Below are 18,083 nucleotides of genomic sequence, written 5' to 3'. Positions count from 1 at the left end.
TCAAAGCCTCAAGAATGCTATCATTGCTTATTAGAAAGTAATCTGAAATCTGCCTATCCCAAAGCAAACTCCTGTGATTGCATTCGTGCTCATCATTTAAATCATTCTTGTAGGAAGAATCCTCTCAAAAATTGATATTGGGGATTGTATGCTAATGTTTCAACTTTTAATCATAGAATTCAAGCTCCAAGACATATTCTTAAAAAGGACCCTCCATACATATCCACGAAAAAATAAGAAACACCAACTTGATTTTTAACCAGAAAAATGCAAGTATCTATGAAGACTTTGCTAATATAACTCACTGAACTTAGCAACTAGTACTTTCTTGCATAGAAGAGGGTTAAAAGTAATTCTTTGAAGAAATCAAAAGGATAAATCAGATGTTACAGCTTCATAATTAGAAGAAAAGAAAATATAAGAATAAAACCTACATTACACAACACTCATCAATAACTGAACTATTTTTCTGCATTTTCAGCAACAAATAAAAAGTAAAGGCGACATAATCAAATTTTTCTGTCACGTCTTTATCAGAGGATAAATAACTAATCCATTTAGTTTCTTCTTAAAAACAAACAAATCCATTCAATACGCCTAAGGAAATGGTCGATCAAATCTGATACTATAACAATTTCAACTTCAGAAGACTTCTTTTATTGGATACAATTCTAACTGGCATACTCAATGACAGTTCCTAAGCTTTTTAATCCTCACATTTTAACTGAACAAGCATTTTCATCATAAAAAACTGTTGAGTGGTCGACAGTTCAGTTAGCTTTTGACTTTTTGGACTTGGATTGTGGCATCAGTTTAATGTTTAAGTAAAACGTAAGTAGATTTTTCCTCAAGTAGCAATTTTCTTTGGCCCAAGGTAATATAACCTTAGCTCGAAAGAGACTTCTCTCCAAAAGTGAAAAATTGTAATCTTCCAGCAACAGGCCTAACTAGACTCCCACAAGGCCTAGCTATCTACCCGATAAAAAAACACCGGTGATGCATTTTACACTGATTCGTGCAATCTATGATGAAATAAAAGCTCTCTCTGTTGAGTTTTTTATAAGCCATGTCACAGATCATGTCCTATCCTATGCTTCTTTGTATGTTCTTTCTTCTATCTCAACATGCATATTTAACATGAAATGATATCCAGAATCCTACTTTTATTATTTAGTCTACTGGAATCAAAAATCAATAAAAAAAGATCACATTAGTCATTTGATATTAACTCCTCCTTAAAGATAAGATTGAAGCTACAAGTCATCTTCACTATCATCACTGTATGAAACAAGACCAGTCTTAGAAACAACACTGGACTTATCAGTATCAGCCTCAGGTGTCTTGGTTACCTCTAAAGTTTTATCTGTATCAACATAAGGGGTTTTTGCTGTGCTTGTAGCTTCTTCAATGCCCCCTTGATCAATTTTAGCTTTCTTCGCCTGTGGCTTCACTTTAACAATCATACCTAATGGAAAAGTAGGTGGATTCCTCTTCCCGGCTGGTTTCTGCTGCTCCTGTAAGCAGATTATCGATTTTATCCACAATTTCAAAGTAATGCTTCCATCCACTAGAACCAAATATTAGTGGATATTGGCATCTCTCTCACACATGCTCATACTAACACACATGAGATACCAACCTTGACTACCGGAACAGAAGGTATTTCCGTCAACTCTTGTACAATGCTAGATTTTGCTGCCACCGCTGCCTGATAACAAGGACAACTAGTTAAGAACTATTCTGTTTCAAAAGAAGAATTTATCTCAGAAAATTTACTATATGGAAATAATATTAATAATCATTATGCAGCAGGCTCAAGCAAAATGACATATACAAGAGGAAATGAAGCACTTCATAGGAAGTCACGTATTCTCAGTTCAGAATATGCGCATGAATGACTAATTCAAGTTGGAATAACCTTTGGAGCATGCTTACAAGGGCAGATAGCCTACAGAGAAAAATTCCAGGGTTTCATGAGACTATACCACCAAGAATGGAGGGGTTCCATCAGCAGATTAAGTTAGGTTGAGACCTCTTTTGATTAAGCTCTCATACCCCACTGCTTCGCAGTCAAACCGGTCTACTAAAATAAAGAGAAATGGGACCTTTTCTTTCAGAACTTTGAAGCATTTGCACTAATCTATCTTATCCAGATACTTTATTTGATCCTTCTTCTGTCCTTCCTACTAAGGACCTATAAGTTCGGGTACTTGACTTACGAAAGATATCCTGATATTTTATTCTATCCTTTTCCTGTCCTTCCTACTACGGACCTATAGGTTCGCCTACTTGACTTACAAAAGATCCTGAGAATGGGTTATTACTTTATTCAAAAATGAAAAGGCACTACTTAGCCCTATATTTTCAGAGGTAAGCAAAGTAGAAATCACTAGGTAGAACAATATGAAATGCGACTTCATAATAGCAACTCACAATGATGCATCATGCAAAGCTATGCTGAATCAGAATTACAAATACTATTATTGGAAAGTAATCTAACAATTCCAAAATGGCTGGAAACATACCTGAAAACTCAAAAGTTGTTGGGCCTCCTCATCTGCAACCTGTCGTTCATATTCCTTCTTTGACTGCAAAACATTTTTTAGTACAGAAATAACAAATGTTAAAACATGCACCATCTTTGCTGTACACCAAACTCGACCGTCTTACTGCCTCAACAACCAGTTGTTATCAATGTTTTCAAACACATGAAAAATAAGAAAACAAAGCGTCGTGTCTTACAGTCTCCCATTGATCAAGAAACTCCGTCTCGTCATCATCCAAAGCTTTCGGCGGTCCTGTAAAGAGCAAATGAAGTTTGAGCACTAAGCAACAGCGACGAAAATCCAAGGAAAGCTAAATCACAGGTCTATTTCGTTTTCGAATAAATGTTGAAAGCAAAGCAATGTTAGAGCTTTGAACACTCACTGTGCTTGAAACGTTCATTGAACTCCGCATCCTTCTTGTCCTTGTTTTCTTTCAGAATCTGCCATTGAATGTCAAGAAAAATTCAATCGTGGTAATATATATAGATGAAAAGGGGTTTCAATCTCAAAATCAGAGAATGAAGAAGAAAGCGAACCTCGAAAAGGGGTCTGTCCCGGTAGGCAGTGCCATCCTCGACTCGTTCACCCCGGGTTTTCTTGGCTTCATCTAACTGCGAAACAACACCAAAATGCACCCAATTCCGAGAAACTAGTTATTGATTGATGTGAATTTTTAGGGTTTCTACTTTTTTTTTTTCTGAAAGAGATTAACAACAGCAAGTACCTGTTCCTCAGAAACGAAATTCATGAGCCGCGGGCGTGTGAAATCTTCAGCCATTTCTGCCAACCCTGATAACAAGTGACGGTTCTACTGCAGTTTGCTCTCAGATTCTTCTGTCTTCTGCTTCCACGGCCATAACCCTTTTCTATTCTTAACCGCCTAGTTTTTCTTTTCTCCAGAGCTATAGTAGCAATATTCTTTTTTCTGTATTTCTTATAAAATTAAAAAATAACGATAAAATAACACTTTTTTTTTTTTTTTTTTTTTTTTTGCGCTGAAGGAAACGAAGGCATAATTGTTCCATTTAAAAAAAAAATTATTTCCAAGCTCTTAGTATAACTCCATTTTTAACTCGGTCGGATTTTCCGTTTTCTGGTGACTCCTCGGCCGATTCTTCCTGGTTCTTGAATCTCCTCCTCCTCTAGATCATGCCCATACCCGCCTTGAAGGACAATTTTATGTGTGGAGTGAAAGATCAAGGTTTGAAGATCAGCGGTGCACAACGAATCTGGAGCTTGATCGAACGACAGAGATTGATCAATCTTGCAAGCTTGATCTAGGATGATCTGAATCGATCCAGACTTAGCTCCAGATATGAAAGTTTCTCAACTCTTCATGATGAACATGTTTGATGGCCTTGATTTTTCGGTTGTCGAGTTTGACCCAGAGGCCGCGCCATCGCCTGTGGCGGCATTCCAGCCATGTAAGGGACAGTTTCTAGTTTTATATATCATCTACTCGTCGATATGAACGTTTTGATATATAATACGTAATTTTTGGAGATCGTATGTTATGATTTTTACGGTTTCGAACCGTTCGATTATTTGATCGTGAGGGTTCAAGCGTTCGATCAACTTGTGATTTTGTCATATCGATCGTTGAAGTATTCCGAAGACTTTGGGTGGTATCGGATGAGGTTTCGCCTCAATTTGGGTCACTTTTGAGGATTTTAGTTCAAAACGGGGGTTTCGGACTTAAATCGCTTATGATTCATACTAAATTGAGACCGTATGTGATTGGGTACTTGACGAAGTACTCTTGGACGGATATTTTGTGGTTGTGCTGCTTTGTTCTGTATAGAAGACGCAACAGGATTCAGAAGTGAGTAATCTCACAATGTTCATTTACGAACGGAGTTACCTTTATTGTTTTGGACGTTATTTATTTAACTGCAAACTATAGTTGGTATTAGTAGGCATTCCTGAGTGGATGACTACATATATATATATATATATATATTTACGTGAAATATATATATTCTTGTGAGTGATGTGTGACGAACAATATGCATGATTGTTGAAGGTGACTTTGCGGGAAACAATATTGTGGAAAAAGATGTCTTCTATTGTTTGAAAAGTGTTGAGTTTGATGTTACATTGTGTGACTTATATTAAATGTATTAATGGTCTTTGTACCAAGAGTCACAAATGGTGATCAGGGAAGGGAAAATCTTTTAGTAGATTATTGTAATGTTTTTAGGTCAGGTGCGACTTACTTAACGTTTGATTGGAAGACCAGACGGGGTCTGAAAATCATATGTCACAGATGGTGACCAAGGCAAGAAATCGGGAATCACGCCTTTGGCCGGGCAAGTAGTTACGATCAGTTAGAGTTCTAGTATGTCTGTCATTATAGCTTATGGGGGCCAGTAATGGTCGAGGTTGCTGAAGACTCATAAGTATGTAGTTTAAAAGAGAGTCCCGAGAGTATTTTTTCTTTTATTGTCTAGATAAGATTTGATTTGCTTATTGATTGTTGAGTTAGCAAATAGTAGAGTGGCCCAACATATCGAATTGGATGAGAAGCTGTTTGACACTATGGGAAATATTAGGGTTAGGGTTTCACATGCCCTATCCAAACCCTTCTTTCTGAAGAAGCGTGTGAAGTTGGCCCCGGGAGTTGAGGAAGAGATTGCTTTCTTCTTTGAGAACCTTATTGGTAAGTGCAACTATTGTGATTTTCTTTTCCATGAAAATGGGATCTGTCCTGCAACAGATAACAAAGTTCATCCAAGAATGGATATGAATCCTACGCAAAGAAGGCTGGAGATCACGGGTCCTTCTAGGAGCTTTGCACAGAGTCAGTTTGCAAATGGGGTATTCACATTCCAAGGCATCCAGACTACGATCCTACCCCCAGTTGCAAGATCTCTCTTTCACCCGAAAGAGCAGGGTGGCCGTAAGCCTGTCCTATTACGGAGTTCGGACACCAGATCATCCCTCAGTCAAGACGAGGGGGCTCCCACTTTGGCTTTGGTCCCAGTTGAAGCAGGGGCTCCTTCCAAGCATGGCAGGCAGCCGTCCGAGTATCAGTCCCCAAAAAAGCTCAAGATACTTCTCCCGGAGTTATGCTCCAACAAAAAAGCTGAAGAGGCCGGAGTTTACCTCCAAATTGAATGCTAGCTCATTGGGTTTGATTGAAGCTCCGAGCAGTATTCTAATACCAAAGTCTGAGGTGGCTGGTACTGCCGAAACAAAAAAGAAGCGTGGAAGACCTCTTGGTGCAAAGAACAAGAACCCCTCCAAACAGAAAAAGGTTGCGGATGCATAGGAAGCTTGCTTAGCTTTCCTCACCAAACCTCCTAGCCCTAGTGTCAAGGGCAAGGAGAAAATATAGGGTTTTTTGTTTTTTTGGAGCTCAGCCTATTTCCTATGTTTTATTTCCATAGTTTATAGGCTTACTTTTAATAAGTGAGCATGGGTGTTCGTTAATGAGTGGTACTAGTTCTATATACCACGTTTTCTTATTTGCCCTCTGTTTTTTCAAGGCAGTGGAAAGATATGTAATGTACTGCTCTAGCTTGAGACTATTAATGAGAAATATTGTTTTCATTCAAAAATATACATATTGTTGTCAAAACATTCAACCAAAAAAACAAAAACAGAACTTAGAAAGAGTATAGATCGAGCATCTAAAATAAGGGGATGAAATTGGTACCTATTTTTTGCAAATCACACCCCATGTTTCTATTATTATGCACATGTTCATTGTATTAGTACACAAAACAAGACATCAAACTTGTTCTAAGAGTGTGTGATTAGTAATTTCTAACAGAAAAGGATGTGCGAATATCACATCCCTTGTAAAAATTATTGTGCCAATTTCACTCCCCGTAAAATAACTCAAAACTATTAACAATATGATTTATTTAATTAAGCAATAATATTTGTTTCGTATTGTTAATGGTGCTTTTCAAGATAATCTTATTTCCTGTCTTTAGGTAAATTTGCTTCTTTGCACTTTTTGAAAATCTTTGTAATGATTTCTTCTTTGTAGAAGATGGATCCAAATTGTCTGCTATAAAATAAATAAATAAATAAAATAAAATAAAAAAATTGCTAGGATATCCTTAAACACAGGAGACTATGATCTAGTGCCGCATGTATAAGTTTGCTTCTATGAATACTTTAAACCTTAAATGGTATAATGATGACATGATCGAAAAATAATAATGATGATGTGGCTGAAAGGCAATTACAAACAAGCCCTAGAACATACAAATGTGACTAGCTATTGTTGGATACCCAATAATTTGACCGCTCTACTGAAGACTTTCTTTGTAAACTGGAGTTAAGAGTTCATGTAGGTTTTATTTGGGGATTAAAGTTTGCATGATATTGTAGTTTTGGCCAATCACTTTTAGCATAATGACTTTTTGCACATTTAAAGAGATGCTAACTTTTTTGCAGATACTCTGGCAAATCTTGGTTATAATGTTGATGTAGCTACTTTTGTGAACATCTGGAGAGAGGATAACTTTGTTACGGATGCTCTGGCGAATTTTGGTCATAATGTTGATGTAGCTAGTTGGCATGATAAACTTCATTCAACTGTACTTTTTGCCTTTTAGTTTGATCTATTGTAGTTAGGTTGTAATTTTGTAATTTTCCATTTTTCCTCAAAAAAAAAAAGGCCCTAAAACATACAAACGTGGTTATCTATTGTTGTATTGGCAAATATCACAAATAGGCACTGAATTTTGACCCATTAGATACTTTAGTCGCTCACCTTTTAAAAATATCATATTAGTCACTCAACTTTCTTTATGTTATTCACATTAGTCACTACCGTTAAATCACTTATTATCCATTCTTACTGTTTGAGCCCAAAAGTAATTTTGGCAAGATCTTTTAGTGGATTTAGCACAGCGGGCCGATACCTGTGGCCCAAAAATAAGCCTACTTGGGTTTGGGTTACAGCTTCGCCCATTCCGTGGTCCATAAGGAAAACGAAACCTTATTGGAATCAAGTAGCAGAGATTGAATAGGAAACTTCAATCAATAATCCTTCTATAGCAAGGAACAGTCGAAACCCTAGTTATAAATACCTGGTTTCAAGGACAAAAGAAAGACCTCTCTCTCTCAAATCAATCAATCCCAGCGATTACAAAGTCTCCCCGGAGCAAACCTTCAACCTCGTTGAAACCCGGTGACCGCATGCCAGTCTTAGTCTCTCCAAGAGCCTACTGTCAGCATCACCAGATCAACCCAGCGACCGTACTTCCAGTCCTAATCTCTCCAAGAGCCGACTGCCAGTACCACTTCCACCGAGACTCTCTCAACCAGCGAAGCAAGGGTAACGCCCTCGCAAACCAGCGAAGCTAAAGTCACGTTTTAGCAAAACCCGTGCTTTCTCCAAACTTCCCAGTGATTGCTCTGCTCAGCCTACAGCTTGAGTATCGATTCGGTGACGTGAATAGCTCACATCCAAAGTCCTTATCCGTAAGGCAAGAAGTCCTTTCTCGGAAGGCTAGAGAAGAACCTTGTGGCGAGGTTGGTGCTCTCCTCGTCCACAACGCTTGAAGAAGAAGTCAGGTCAAGAGACTCCCCTGACGACTGCACCCCACGGTGCTGGCACGCCTGCGCACACGCTCAAAAGAGACAGTTTGCACGCCAACTGGTTTTTGGAGCCAAACACTTACCGTTAAGGGTAATTTTGTCAAATCATTAAGAAAAGAAAAGAAAAATCTCATCAAGTGCTTCAATCATGATCTCCACTTTTCCAGAAGATGGAGTTGAAATGAATGAAATCTGCTGATGTTAATGAGATCATTTCCCTTGATACAAAGAAAAAAAATTGTGCTTAATTATGAGACAGAAGGTAGATTTTCAAAAGAAAATGTCGTTAATCATTGCAAATGGCCATGTGGGATCTGCCCGATCTTCTTGCCGCTTACCTTTTTTCTTGGATTTTGACTCTAGTGCCTCGGCTTGGCAAGCTTGAATAGCTTCAGTATATGAAATTGTACATGAAAAAGTTTGAAACAGGTACACCATGACGAGATAGGATGAAGATCGCTAGTTGGGTCCTTGTCAATGGTAGCCCGTAGCCAGTCACGGAAAAATGTAGAAAAACAATCAAAACCACCAAATAAAAACTTTCTTTTCACATGATCTGCCTTTATCGGACCTTAGTTGGAGATGGGAAAACCAGAGATGGATGCGGCGTCACGATGAAGCTAATGTTACCAGTGCGACATCTTTTGGTGGCTTGAAGGAGGAGATCTGATCGGATTGTGTTCGTGGGTAATCGGGTTAGAGATGTGGGTTTTAGTCAAGGTTTCAAATTTCTCCGAACTGCTGAAATTTCCTTCAAAATTTCTGTAATTTTGAAGCAATAAAACAAAATTCATTTGCTATATCTTTTTTGTCAGGAGTTTTCTGAAATTTTTCGTATATTTCCTTGAAATTCTTAATTTCTGAAGTATCTACACACAAAATATATTTAAAAATTCACATCGAAATCTTGTCTGAAATTTTTGTGAAATTTGTATGTCACCAACAATGAAATTTTTACTTCATACTTTCATAAAGAAAATATGAAATTTTGATTTTGATTTTGATTTTTTTTTTTTACAATCAAGTTGAATACAACAATTTTTTTTTTTTGCTTTTATCTGCTACAAAGTTGAATGCTCCAACCACAACATGAATTTCTTTTTGCTTCATCTCAGATGTCGTATGTTTCATATACAGTGATCTAACAATCGGCCGAGGAGGCCACCTAGGCGCTGGGCGTCACCTCTCCGAGTCGATTTTATGCTAGGCGATGCTTCTGGACGTTCTACTTCTTGGCGGCCATTTTAGTGGTATTAGGGGCTTCTAGGCGCTGGGCGTTGGGCGCCTAGCTTTTTTGTTTTTGTTTTCCTCTTCATTATCGTTGTATTTCAAAGCCACCGACGATGACGACGTAGATAAGTTCGTCGTTGTTCTTCAAAAATCGAGGACGGCCGTTGTTTTGACATTGTCTGGAGACGAGGCGTCGTTCTAGTTATTCTGATCTGCGGACTATTGCGGCGCCGGAGCGATCTCCATGGGTTGGGTCATGGGTCCTAGGGGTGGCTCTCATGATCAATGGTTCATCCCCATCTGCGTTCTGAAGTTGGATTTGGGGGTTTGGGTCGTGGAAAGAAGGAGATGGATGAGTACCATTCTGGTGTATTAAATTGGTATTGATTGATTCGGTGTATTGATTAAATTACTAGAGCTATTAATCTGGTGCATTGATTTGGTATTTATTGATTTGAAATTACTATAGTTATTATTCTGGTGTATTGACTTGGTATTGATTTGAAACAGTTGTAGCTACTATTCTCGTGTATTGATTTGTTATTGATTGATTTGGTGAAGTTAATATACGAGTGGATTGATTTGGCATGATCAGAAATTTAATAAGCATCACGCATTATATTTTCTTTATTAGGTAAACAATAATTAGTTAATTACTTATATAATTATACACTATAAAAATAAAATTAAAATTAAAAAAATTAAAACCGCCTATGTGCTGCCTAGGCACCCGCCTAGACCCCTAGGCGCTAGTCCTCTGGCCATAGTCCGACTAGCGCCTAACGATTTTTAGAACCTTGTTTATACAACAAAACACCATATTGGGTAGTTCCACAATATTCAATATATGGATTGCATGTGGGAAAGATCAACATACATACAATACCCATGTGATGAAGTACCAAAATCATTTCTAAAATTCATATATTTGGGAACAGTATTGTATGATACTAAATGGAAGCGGTTCGACCAGCTAGATCGAACCAAATCTTAGTACCTTTTATATTCTTTTTGTTGTACTTGTTCATTTTCATTCACGGGGTTTTGGTATTACGTCCCTCCGCCCCGTCCCGTTGTAATTTTCTAATTATTAGTGAAAAATAGGTGATGGTCAGGCCTCCCACCGGGTTCCAGCCATAAAAAATAAATAAATAAATAAATCACATTCACATTATCAATATACAACACTTTTATAATTGCACATATATAAAAACACTTTTAGCAACCTACTAAAGTACTAGTTAATTACTCATCCATATTAAATATCACAATTCTATTATAAGTATAATTTAAAGAGGTTACTATTCAAGTAAATCCCTATTTGTGTGTCTGGCCCAAACCCTAGGTTACTTGACCTAGTGGTAATAGGGTTTAATTAGAAGGATCTAGATATTCCTATTCAATGTATGATTGCATTTCCTAGTATGATTCGGATTCTATGCATTGTAATTCTCTATATAAAGAGACCCCTATTATCAATGAGAATACACAGCAATTATCTCTCAAATATCGTTTCCCTAAAACATGTTATCAACACGAGCCTTAACCCTAGCCCTAAAAATCAAAACCCTAAAACTCTTCTCACCAAATCCCTAGCAGCTCCTGCGCGCCCTGCATCTACTGCCCCAGTAGCCCTACGCTCGTTCGCTGCCCCCGCATCCCTATGCTCGCCTGCTGCCCCCGCAACCACAGCACATAGCTAGCCCACGCTAACGTCTGCCCCCTGTAATCCTCAACCCTACAGCCTGCCCCCGCGCATGCTTGCGCGGCCCTGCCCCAACCAACCCAGCGCTACGCGACGGTGCGATCGGTGCCACCCGTAGCTTTGCAGCACCCGCAGTATCCCCGTAGCATCCCTGCAGCGGCCCTGCAGTAGCCCCAGCTTTGCAACTCAAAGCTAACCCTACGAGGTTAGCCTCGTTGCCTCTGCAGCGCCTGCGTGCGCTCGCCTGCTCTCATGTTCGCTCGACCGCGACCCCGCGACAAGGAGACCACATGACTCCGCGGCCACGCTGATCCAAGACCCCGCGACTTTGCGACCACGCTGCAATCCTACAAGTCTTCTTGCTTGCACTAGGACTGAAGGTAGTCTCCAATCCTACGACAAGGACCAAATACGTTCTGCAATCCTAAGAGGTATGTTTTTCTAAAAGTTCCCGTTTTTGAAGTTTTTATTCTTTTTCTCTTCTTTCTTGGGGACTTGCAAACTCCCTTCTTCTACCCCCCCTTTCTTCATCATAGGGAGACCTAATTAAGCCGAACTGTGGGGGTTCGTGCTCACTCCAAGTTTGGAGCTTGTTGAGATCTCCAAATTTAGAGTTTGTAGAGAATTTATGATCGACCACTTACGTCATGTTTCGATCTAATCCAATACCTTTTGGAATTTAATTTCTTGGAAGCGATTACGCTCAGGAATTTTATATGTTTTCGTGGTAGCCTTTTACGCTCCAAAACTAACCCTAATTTCTTGTTCTCTTTCAGGATGAGTAACCTAAACATATTGGACTTTGCTCAATTGGGAACAACTGGCTTTAAATATCACAAGTGGGTTCATGATGTCCTCCACCATCTCAAGGCTAATGGAATCCTGGATACGATTCTCAAGCCTAACCAGGACGTGCTAACTGTTGAGCAAGCTCAAGCTTTGGAAGCAAATAGAGCAGCCTTAGAGGCAAATAAGGCTAAAGCCATCATCCTAATGACTCGTCATATGGATGATTCGCTCTAGTAAGAGTGTATGAATGAAGAAGAACCCAAAAGGCTGTGGGTCTCACTCGAAGATAGAATTGGCAACGTCCTTGACTCCTTTCTTCCTGACGTAGAAGTGAGATGGCATAGCCTTCGCTTATGTGATTTCAAGTCAGTTCTTGACTACAACTTGGAAGCACTTCGCATTAAATCCTTAATGGAATTCTGTGGTAAAGAGATCACAAATGCGATGTTGATTGAGAAGACTCTCTCTACCTTCCCTGTCTCTGCATTGATGGTTGCTAAGAACTATCGAATTGATGTTACTGCAAGACGGATCATAAGGTTTCATGAGCTCATTGGAGCTATGAATGTCGCTGAAAAGCATGACAACATCCTTGTGAAAAACTATAATTCGAGATCCATGGAAATATAGCATATTCCGGAATCCAATTATAGTCGCGCCCCTAAGAGAGGGCACCAAGAGCAAAACCCTAATCTTAGGGATACATTTGGATGTTCTGGTCCATATAATCGCTCTACTTGGAAAGGTAACCTCCAAAATAGCCGAACACGGAACCGAAGAGGTAAACGTGGAAAGAGAGAGGGAGGCAATGCCTCTGGCAATGTTGGTGGCGCCACTAACACTAAGAGCCATCTAAATGACCCTTTCAAAGCGCCTCAATCAATGGAGTTTGAGCAAAGAGATGTATGTTCTCGATGTGGAGTGACTGATCATTGGGCACACATTTGTAGAGCTCGTGAAGAAATTGTCACCGCCTACAAAGTATATTGTGAAGCAAGAGAAGCTCACTATGTGGAACAAGAAAATCAAGAAGATGATCTAGAGTGAAGGGTTGAAGACTGCAAATCTGGTGGGATCAATAGATTGCCAATTATGTTTAAGTCTTTATTTTTCCAAGAGATGTAATAGGCAATTGCCATATATTTTGTAGTAGATGCCAATGGTTTAGTCTTTCTTCAAAATAGGCTCACCCCAAAGTAAGTGTGATGTCTAGGAAGGTTATGAGATTAGTGGTACTTAAGCGAGCCCTGCTCCACCGACATATCTTTACTCACCTGGTCACATTCATTTTGGAATTACCAAAAGAAGTTAGACGACTACCGTTGTTTTGCATTAGCTAGTATTTTGGATTAGATTTTCTTTGGTCAAAGAGACAATGATGTAACTCCGTTGGCTTATGAATAAAATTTCGAGTTCTTCTCATGATGACTCAATTTTGATTCTGAGCATATTACTTTGTGACTACAATGACTGGGTCATCAGTATTAATTCAAGGACATGGAATAGCCCAAGTTCCACTTGCCAAATGCCACCTTGATTACTGTCGCAAAAACTTTATACGCTCCTAGGGCAAATCGCACCTATGAATTGCCAACGGATTTCATGCAAAACGCATGTAGAAAACAAAAATGAGTTCCTTTGCAATGCCTTTAACGATTGCGAATAAAGGAACATCTTAGAGAAGTTTATGTGTCTCTAGTGGATTTTATGTCACTATTTGAGTTATTAAATCCAATAAAGTTATGAGAGAAGATCTCTTGGATTTAGACACATATTGGCTTTGTCACGACAGGATAGGTCATCCTGGTCATGATATGATGATCCATCTGCTAAAGACTTCACATGGAAATCTTTTCTATCAAGCGAAATGAAGCATGAATTAAAAGTTGATTCCTGAACTAAGTGTGATCGACGCTGTTGCCTAGGGCACCGCCTCCGTCCACCACCAGCCTAGGGCTGGCGTAGTCCCTATCCATGATGCCATGGATGGCGTCCATCATGGTGATGGTGCTCCAGGTGATGCTGCAATCACAAACTTGCTTCAAATATGGTTTCAGACGCTCATGCCCAACCAAAATTCTCATTGATTGCTTCTAAAGCCTCTCGCTCATTTTACAAAGCCCATTCCTTTGGGAAATTAGGACTGAGACCGTCCTATGCAAAAGATATGAAAATACTTATTCTGTTCTTGCATAGAATCCATAAGGATTCGGTGGATTGATTCAACCAACTTGCAGACGTTTAAATATCTCATGATGATTGGTTGACACGCAAACACACTGGTCACGTGTTGTTCCATTGTCCACTTATAATGCTGCTTATGCTACACTCCTAAAAAATATCATATGCAACGGGCTGACTCCCCAGATCATCCTATTCAGTCAATTGGATTTAACATTGCTAGAGAGTTTACATCGAAGACTTTCGATGGTTATTGCATTGGGACTGATGTTGGACATCATATTCCCATGAACACACCCAAATGGTCTCGTGAAAATGACTACGATGGTAGTTCGAACATTGGTAATGTGCACCAATCTCCTTATATCCGCTTGGGGTGATGCAATATCGCATGCAGCTATGCTAATTCATCTATGACCTACCGCCACTCAATGTATATCTGCATTACAGCTAGTGACTGGGTACAAGTATTTTGCACTTACGCACATTTAAGTGAGCCTTTTATGTGCCCATTGAGTCACCATAACACTCTATAATGGGTTCTTACAGACGAATGGGCAACTACGTTAGATTTAAGACTCCAACAATCGTCCTCCACTTAATGCCCTTGCAAGGCGATCTCATTACCGCTAGATTTGCTGGTTGTCACTTTGATGAGACAGTCTTCTCGTCGTTAGGGGGAGATAAGAACACGGATGTTCAGCAGGAACGACGGGAATTGTCGTGGCCTGTCCCCACTGTGTCTCATCTCAATCCACGTTAAAGTGACGAGATCACACAAATATACTGCAAACAAGCTTGCAAGGAAGGACGTCCCTACGAGAGGACATAGCGCCACCCTACACGGAGATAGGCATGGCGCCAACGCCAAAGAGAGTGGCACTCTGGCATTACAGGCCATGGCCCCAGCTAGGATGCGTGGGAGGCCCATGGGTTCGAAGGATACTTTGGCACATTCCAATCCTTTGATCATCAAGACTCAAAATCCGTCTCATGAGAATCTTCCGGGTTAGGGTTATCGTTGGGGGACGCCTCAATATCAGATCCTATTCTTGAGAATATAGAGCTCTATGAAAAATATACTAGTATACATGAGAGTGGGATAGAAACTCCATCATAATTGTTGATGTAGTTGCGCATGAGTTTATTGAGTCCAATGATATTGAGCCACGCTTTGTTGATGAATGAATGCCAATGTAGAGAAATTTGGTCTAAATGGAAAGATGCGATCCAGGTTAAGTTGGATTCTCTAACGAAGAGGAAGGTTTTTGAGCCAGTGATGCTAACACCTCCTAACATAAAACCTATTGACTAATAGGTCTTCGCTAGAAAGCGTGATGAGAAAAAGATACGGTAATCTCTCCTTATAGAGCAAGGATGCTCATAAAACGCCCCGGAATCGACTACGATGAGACATATTCTCTCTTAATGGATGTCATTGCACTCCACTACCCTGTCAGTTTGGTAGTTTCCGAATAACTGATTATGTAGCTTACAAATGTGGTCACTACGTATCTCTATGGGGATCTAGATATGGAATATACATGAAGGTTCATGGTGAACTTCATTTACCCAAGTCAAGTGGCTCTAGACCACGGAACGCGTTTACAAAGAGGTTGAAATGCTCACTAAATTGACTACTTGATTAGGAAGAGATATGCCCACGCGTTTCCATAACAAGTTTCGGATTCCATCGCCGTTCATTAGAAGCCCTTAAAGAGTTAAGGGAAACCGTTGAACACTTCAAATTCGAGTTTGAGATGAAGGATTTTGGGAGAACACGATTATGCCTCGGTTTGGAACTTGAGCATCGTGTTGATAGATGCTTAGGCATTTTGACAAGGTCAAACCTTCAAGCACCCCCATTAATAGGACCCGCCCCCAGATTTCACCCTAAAATCCGAAGTGGCCCTGCGGGGTCCACCTTAAAAGAAATTCTTCCAAAAATTTGGCAGAACTTCCCCTAAAATGAACTACCCAAAACCTGTAGAAAGAAAATTTACACTTCTAAAACAACCCATCCTTATCCTCCTGGAGCCACCTGCTCCCCAAATCACAACGTTCTCCAATTCACAAAACATAAATCTCAACTTAACAACATTAGTTCCACAGGTAATCAGAGCAATTCAACAGAAAGGTAAATAAGGAAAACCTAATTCAAAAGCAAACGCGGAAGCCATGCTGTTGACTATGCCTCAACTCCATGTACGCCCGACCTCAACTAATTTCGCCTGCAAACTGGGCATTTGAAACCGAAGGGCCCAGGGGAAAGTAATTGAAAACACGTTAGTGTGAGTGGACAAAAATAAACAATTTTAAACAAAAGGGATTTTATACTTTCCCACATTTATTTCTTTAAAAACTCCCGATGCATGCAATGATTAAGGAAACCAAAACGAGAGAAGTTCTGCTCAAGAAAACCGACTAGCCCCAAACTCCGATACTCAACAAAACGAGACCAGCCCCGCTGGTTAAACGGAAATCGGACTAGCCCCGCTAGTCAAAATAGTATAAAGAGTAGGGTAAGATGATAGCCATACGAATAAGCCACTCAGGCTCGGGTGATAGCCTCCCAGGCTAAAGTATTCCCATATACTCCCGTTATATACCCACACGCCACTATGTGTAGCGATTAGGATACTGGGCTTCAGCATTATTGTCACAAAGACAGTAACCAACGCCACAAAGGCGGACGGGCTTCGGTGATCCCATCACCTCGCCACAAAGGCGGAAGATCAATGCTAGCAATGATAATAGTCACCCACAGTATGGCAAAAGGCCAATCCAATAACCACATAAATTCATAAAGCTTCCCCCAAAATCTCACAGTAAGCTGAAAATATCATCGACGTGTCCCACACGCCAAAAGTATCTCAAACCAATAGCGGAAATGTGAGATCAAACAAAATCATAATTCTCAAACCGAAATCGTTGCTAAGGCATTCCCAATGCCAAAACCAAAGATCGAATAAATAAACAAGGAACAATTTCATCTAAATCCCATTTCGAAAATCCTTTAAAAATCTCAAATCGATGAATGAAAATATAATATGAAATTCCGGAATCACCTCGGAAAATAATTCGTCGAAAATCAACATAAATTATAAATTCGAATCCGAGCATAACAAAATAATATCCGAAATTCACAACCGGAATAAATCATAATCACTTCATGAAATTCATTATTGAAAGCAAATCCACGAGATAAATCGAAATCAAATTCCGAAATCATTTCATACGCTCGAAAAGTAATATGTTAAATAAATAAAGCATTAATTCAAGAAAAATAAACGCATGCATCATTATTTAAAACAAAAGTCCACTCACAGTACTATTCCGACGATCACGTATACGAGTTCCTTCATCGAGCCAGAGCTCAGTACGTCGCCCTGTACACGATTATATTCTGTAAGCAACAATTCGACAATTTAATACGAATCCCATAATCAAATCCTCACAAATCATCCCTCCACTTGTTCTCGGATTCAACCCAAATTTTATCTCTAATAACAATTCATTATCTTAAAGGTTCCAAGTCAGAACCGAGAGATATCCGACGGTCGGATTCTCGTAATTTGATAACCGAAACCCTAAACTTCAAAAATTCATAATTAATTCCAAGTTTCTCCAAAAAATACCAAACTTCACATACAAGCTCTACACAATTTATAGGATTTAATGGGCTAAAAACCGGAATTAAAACACTGCCCTACACGCCTCCACGCGCCACCCACAGTGGCGGCGCGTGGGGCTCATGCGCCGGTGGCCACCACCTCCAATGGTCACCAAATTTTGACAACAGCACCTTCTCAACACACTGATCATTTTTCTCAACTACAACACATCCCAATTTTACCTTTAAACAGTCGAATCCGGCCGGTGAAGAAAAACCCAGAAAACTCAAGAACCCTAGGATCAGGTTTTGATCAATTCTCCCTCTACACTACAAATCGTAGCTCAAGGCTGGAGGGGAAATGATCATTGGCAAAAACCGCACCTTCGACGCCAGTTTGGTGGCCGGAGAAGGCCGGAATCGCTGGAAATCGACAAAACTCCCAAACTGCTACAGTAAA

The 18,083-nt window shown here is 39.7% G+C and overlaps 1 protein-coding gene across 1 annotated transcript; it reads right to left on the bottom strand.

Annotated features, from left to right (window-relative positions):
• Positions 1-1,131: 1,131 nt before the first annotated feature.
• LOC112191287 (PSME3-interacting protein) lies at positions 1,132-3,462 on the bottom strand. The gene is made up of 7 exons (XM_024330615.2): positions 3,271-3,462; positions 3,083-3,157; positions 2,929-2,986; positions 2,743-2,798; positions 2,526-2,588; positions 1,640-1,708; positions 1,132-1,514 (listed from the first exon to the last, which is right to left on the bottom strand). The coding sequence occupies exons 1-7, from the start codon at positions 3,322-3,324 to the stop codon at positions 1,254-1,256; spliced, it is 636 nt and encodes a 211-aa protein (XP_024186383.1). The 5' UTR covers positions 3,325-3,462; the 3' UTR covers positions 1,132-1,253.
• Positions 3,463-18,083: the final 14,621 nt, after the last annotated feature.

Source organism: Rosa chinensis, chromosome 3 (assembly GCF_002994745.2).
Source record: "Rosa chinensis cultivar Old Blush chromosome 3, RchiOBHm-V2, whole genome shotgun sequence".
NCBI lineage: Eukaryota > Viridiplantae > Streptophyta > Magnoliopsida > Rosales > Rosaceae > Rosa > Rosa chinensis.
Note: the sequence above shows the minus strand (reverse complement) of the source record. Positions and strands in the feature narration are given on the sequence as shown.

Excerpts from the sequence above, each read along its gene's own strand:
- LOC112191287 (XM_024330615.2), bottom strand. The coding sequence starts at position 3,324 with ATGGCTGAAGATTTCACACGCCCGCGGCTCATGAATTTCGTTTCTGAG. Across the intron at positions 2,987-3,082 it reads GGGACAGACCCCTTTTCGAG|ATTCTGAAAGAAAACAAGGA; the intron begins GTTCGCTTTCTT and ends ATTCAATGGCAG. Across the intron at positions 1,709-2,525 it reads AACAACTTTTGAGTTTTCAG|GCAGCGGTGGCAGCAAAATC; the intron begins GTATGTTTCCAG and ends CCTTGTTATCAG.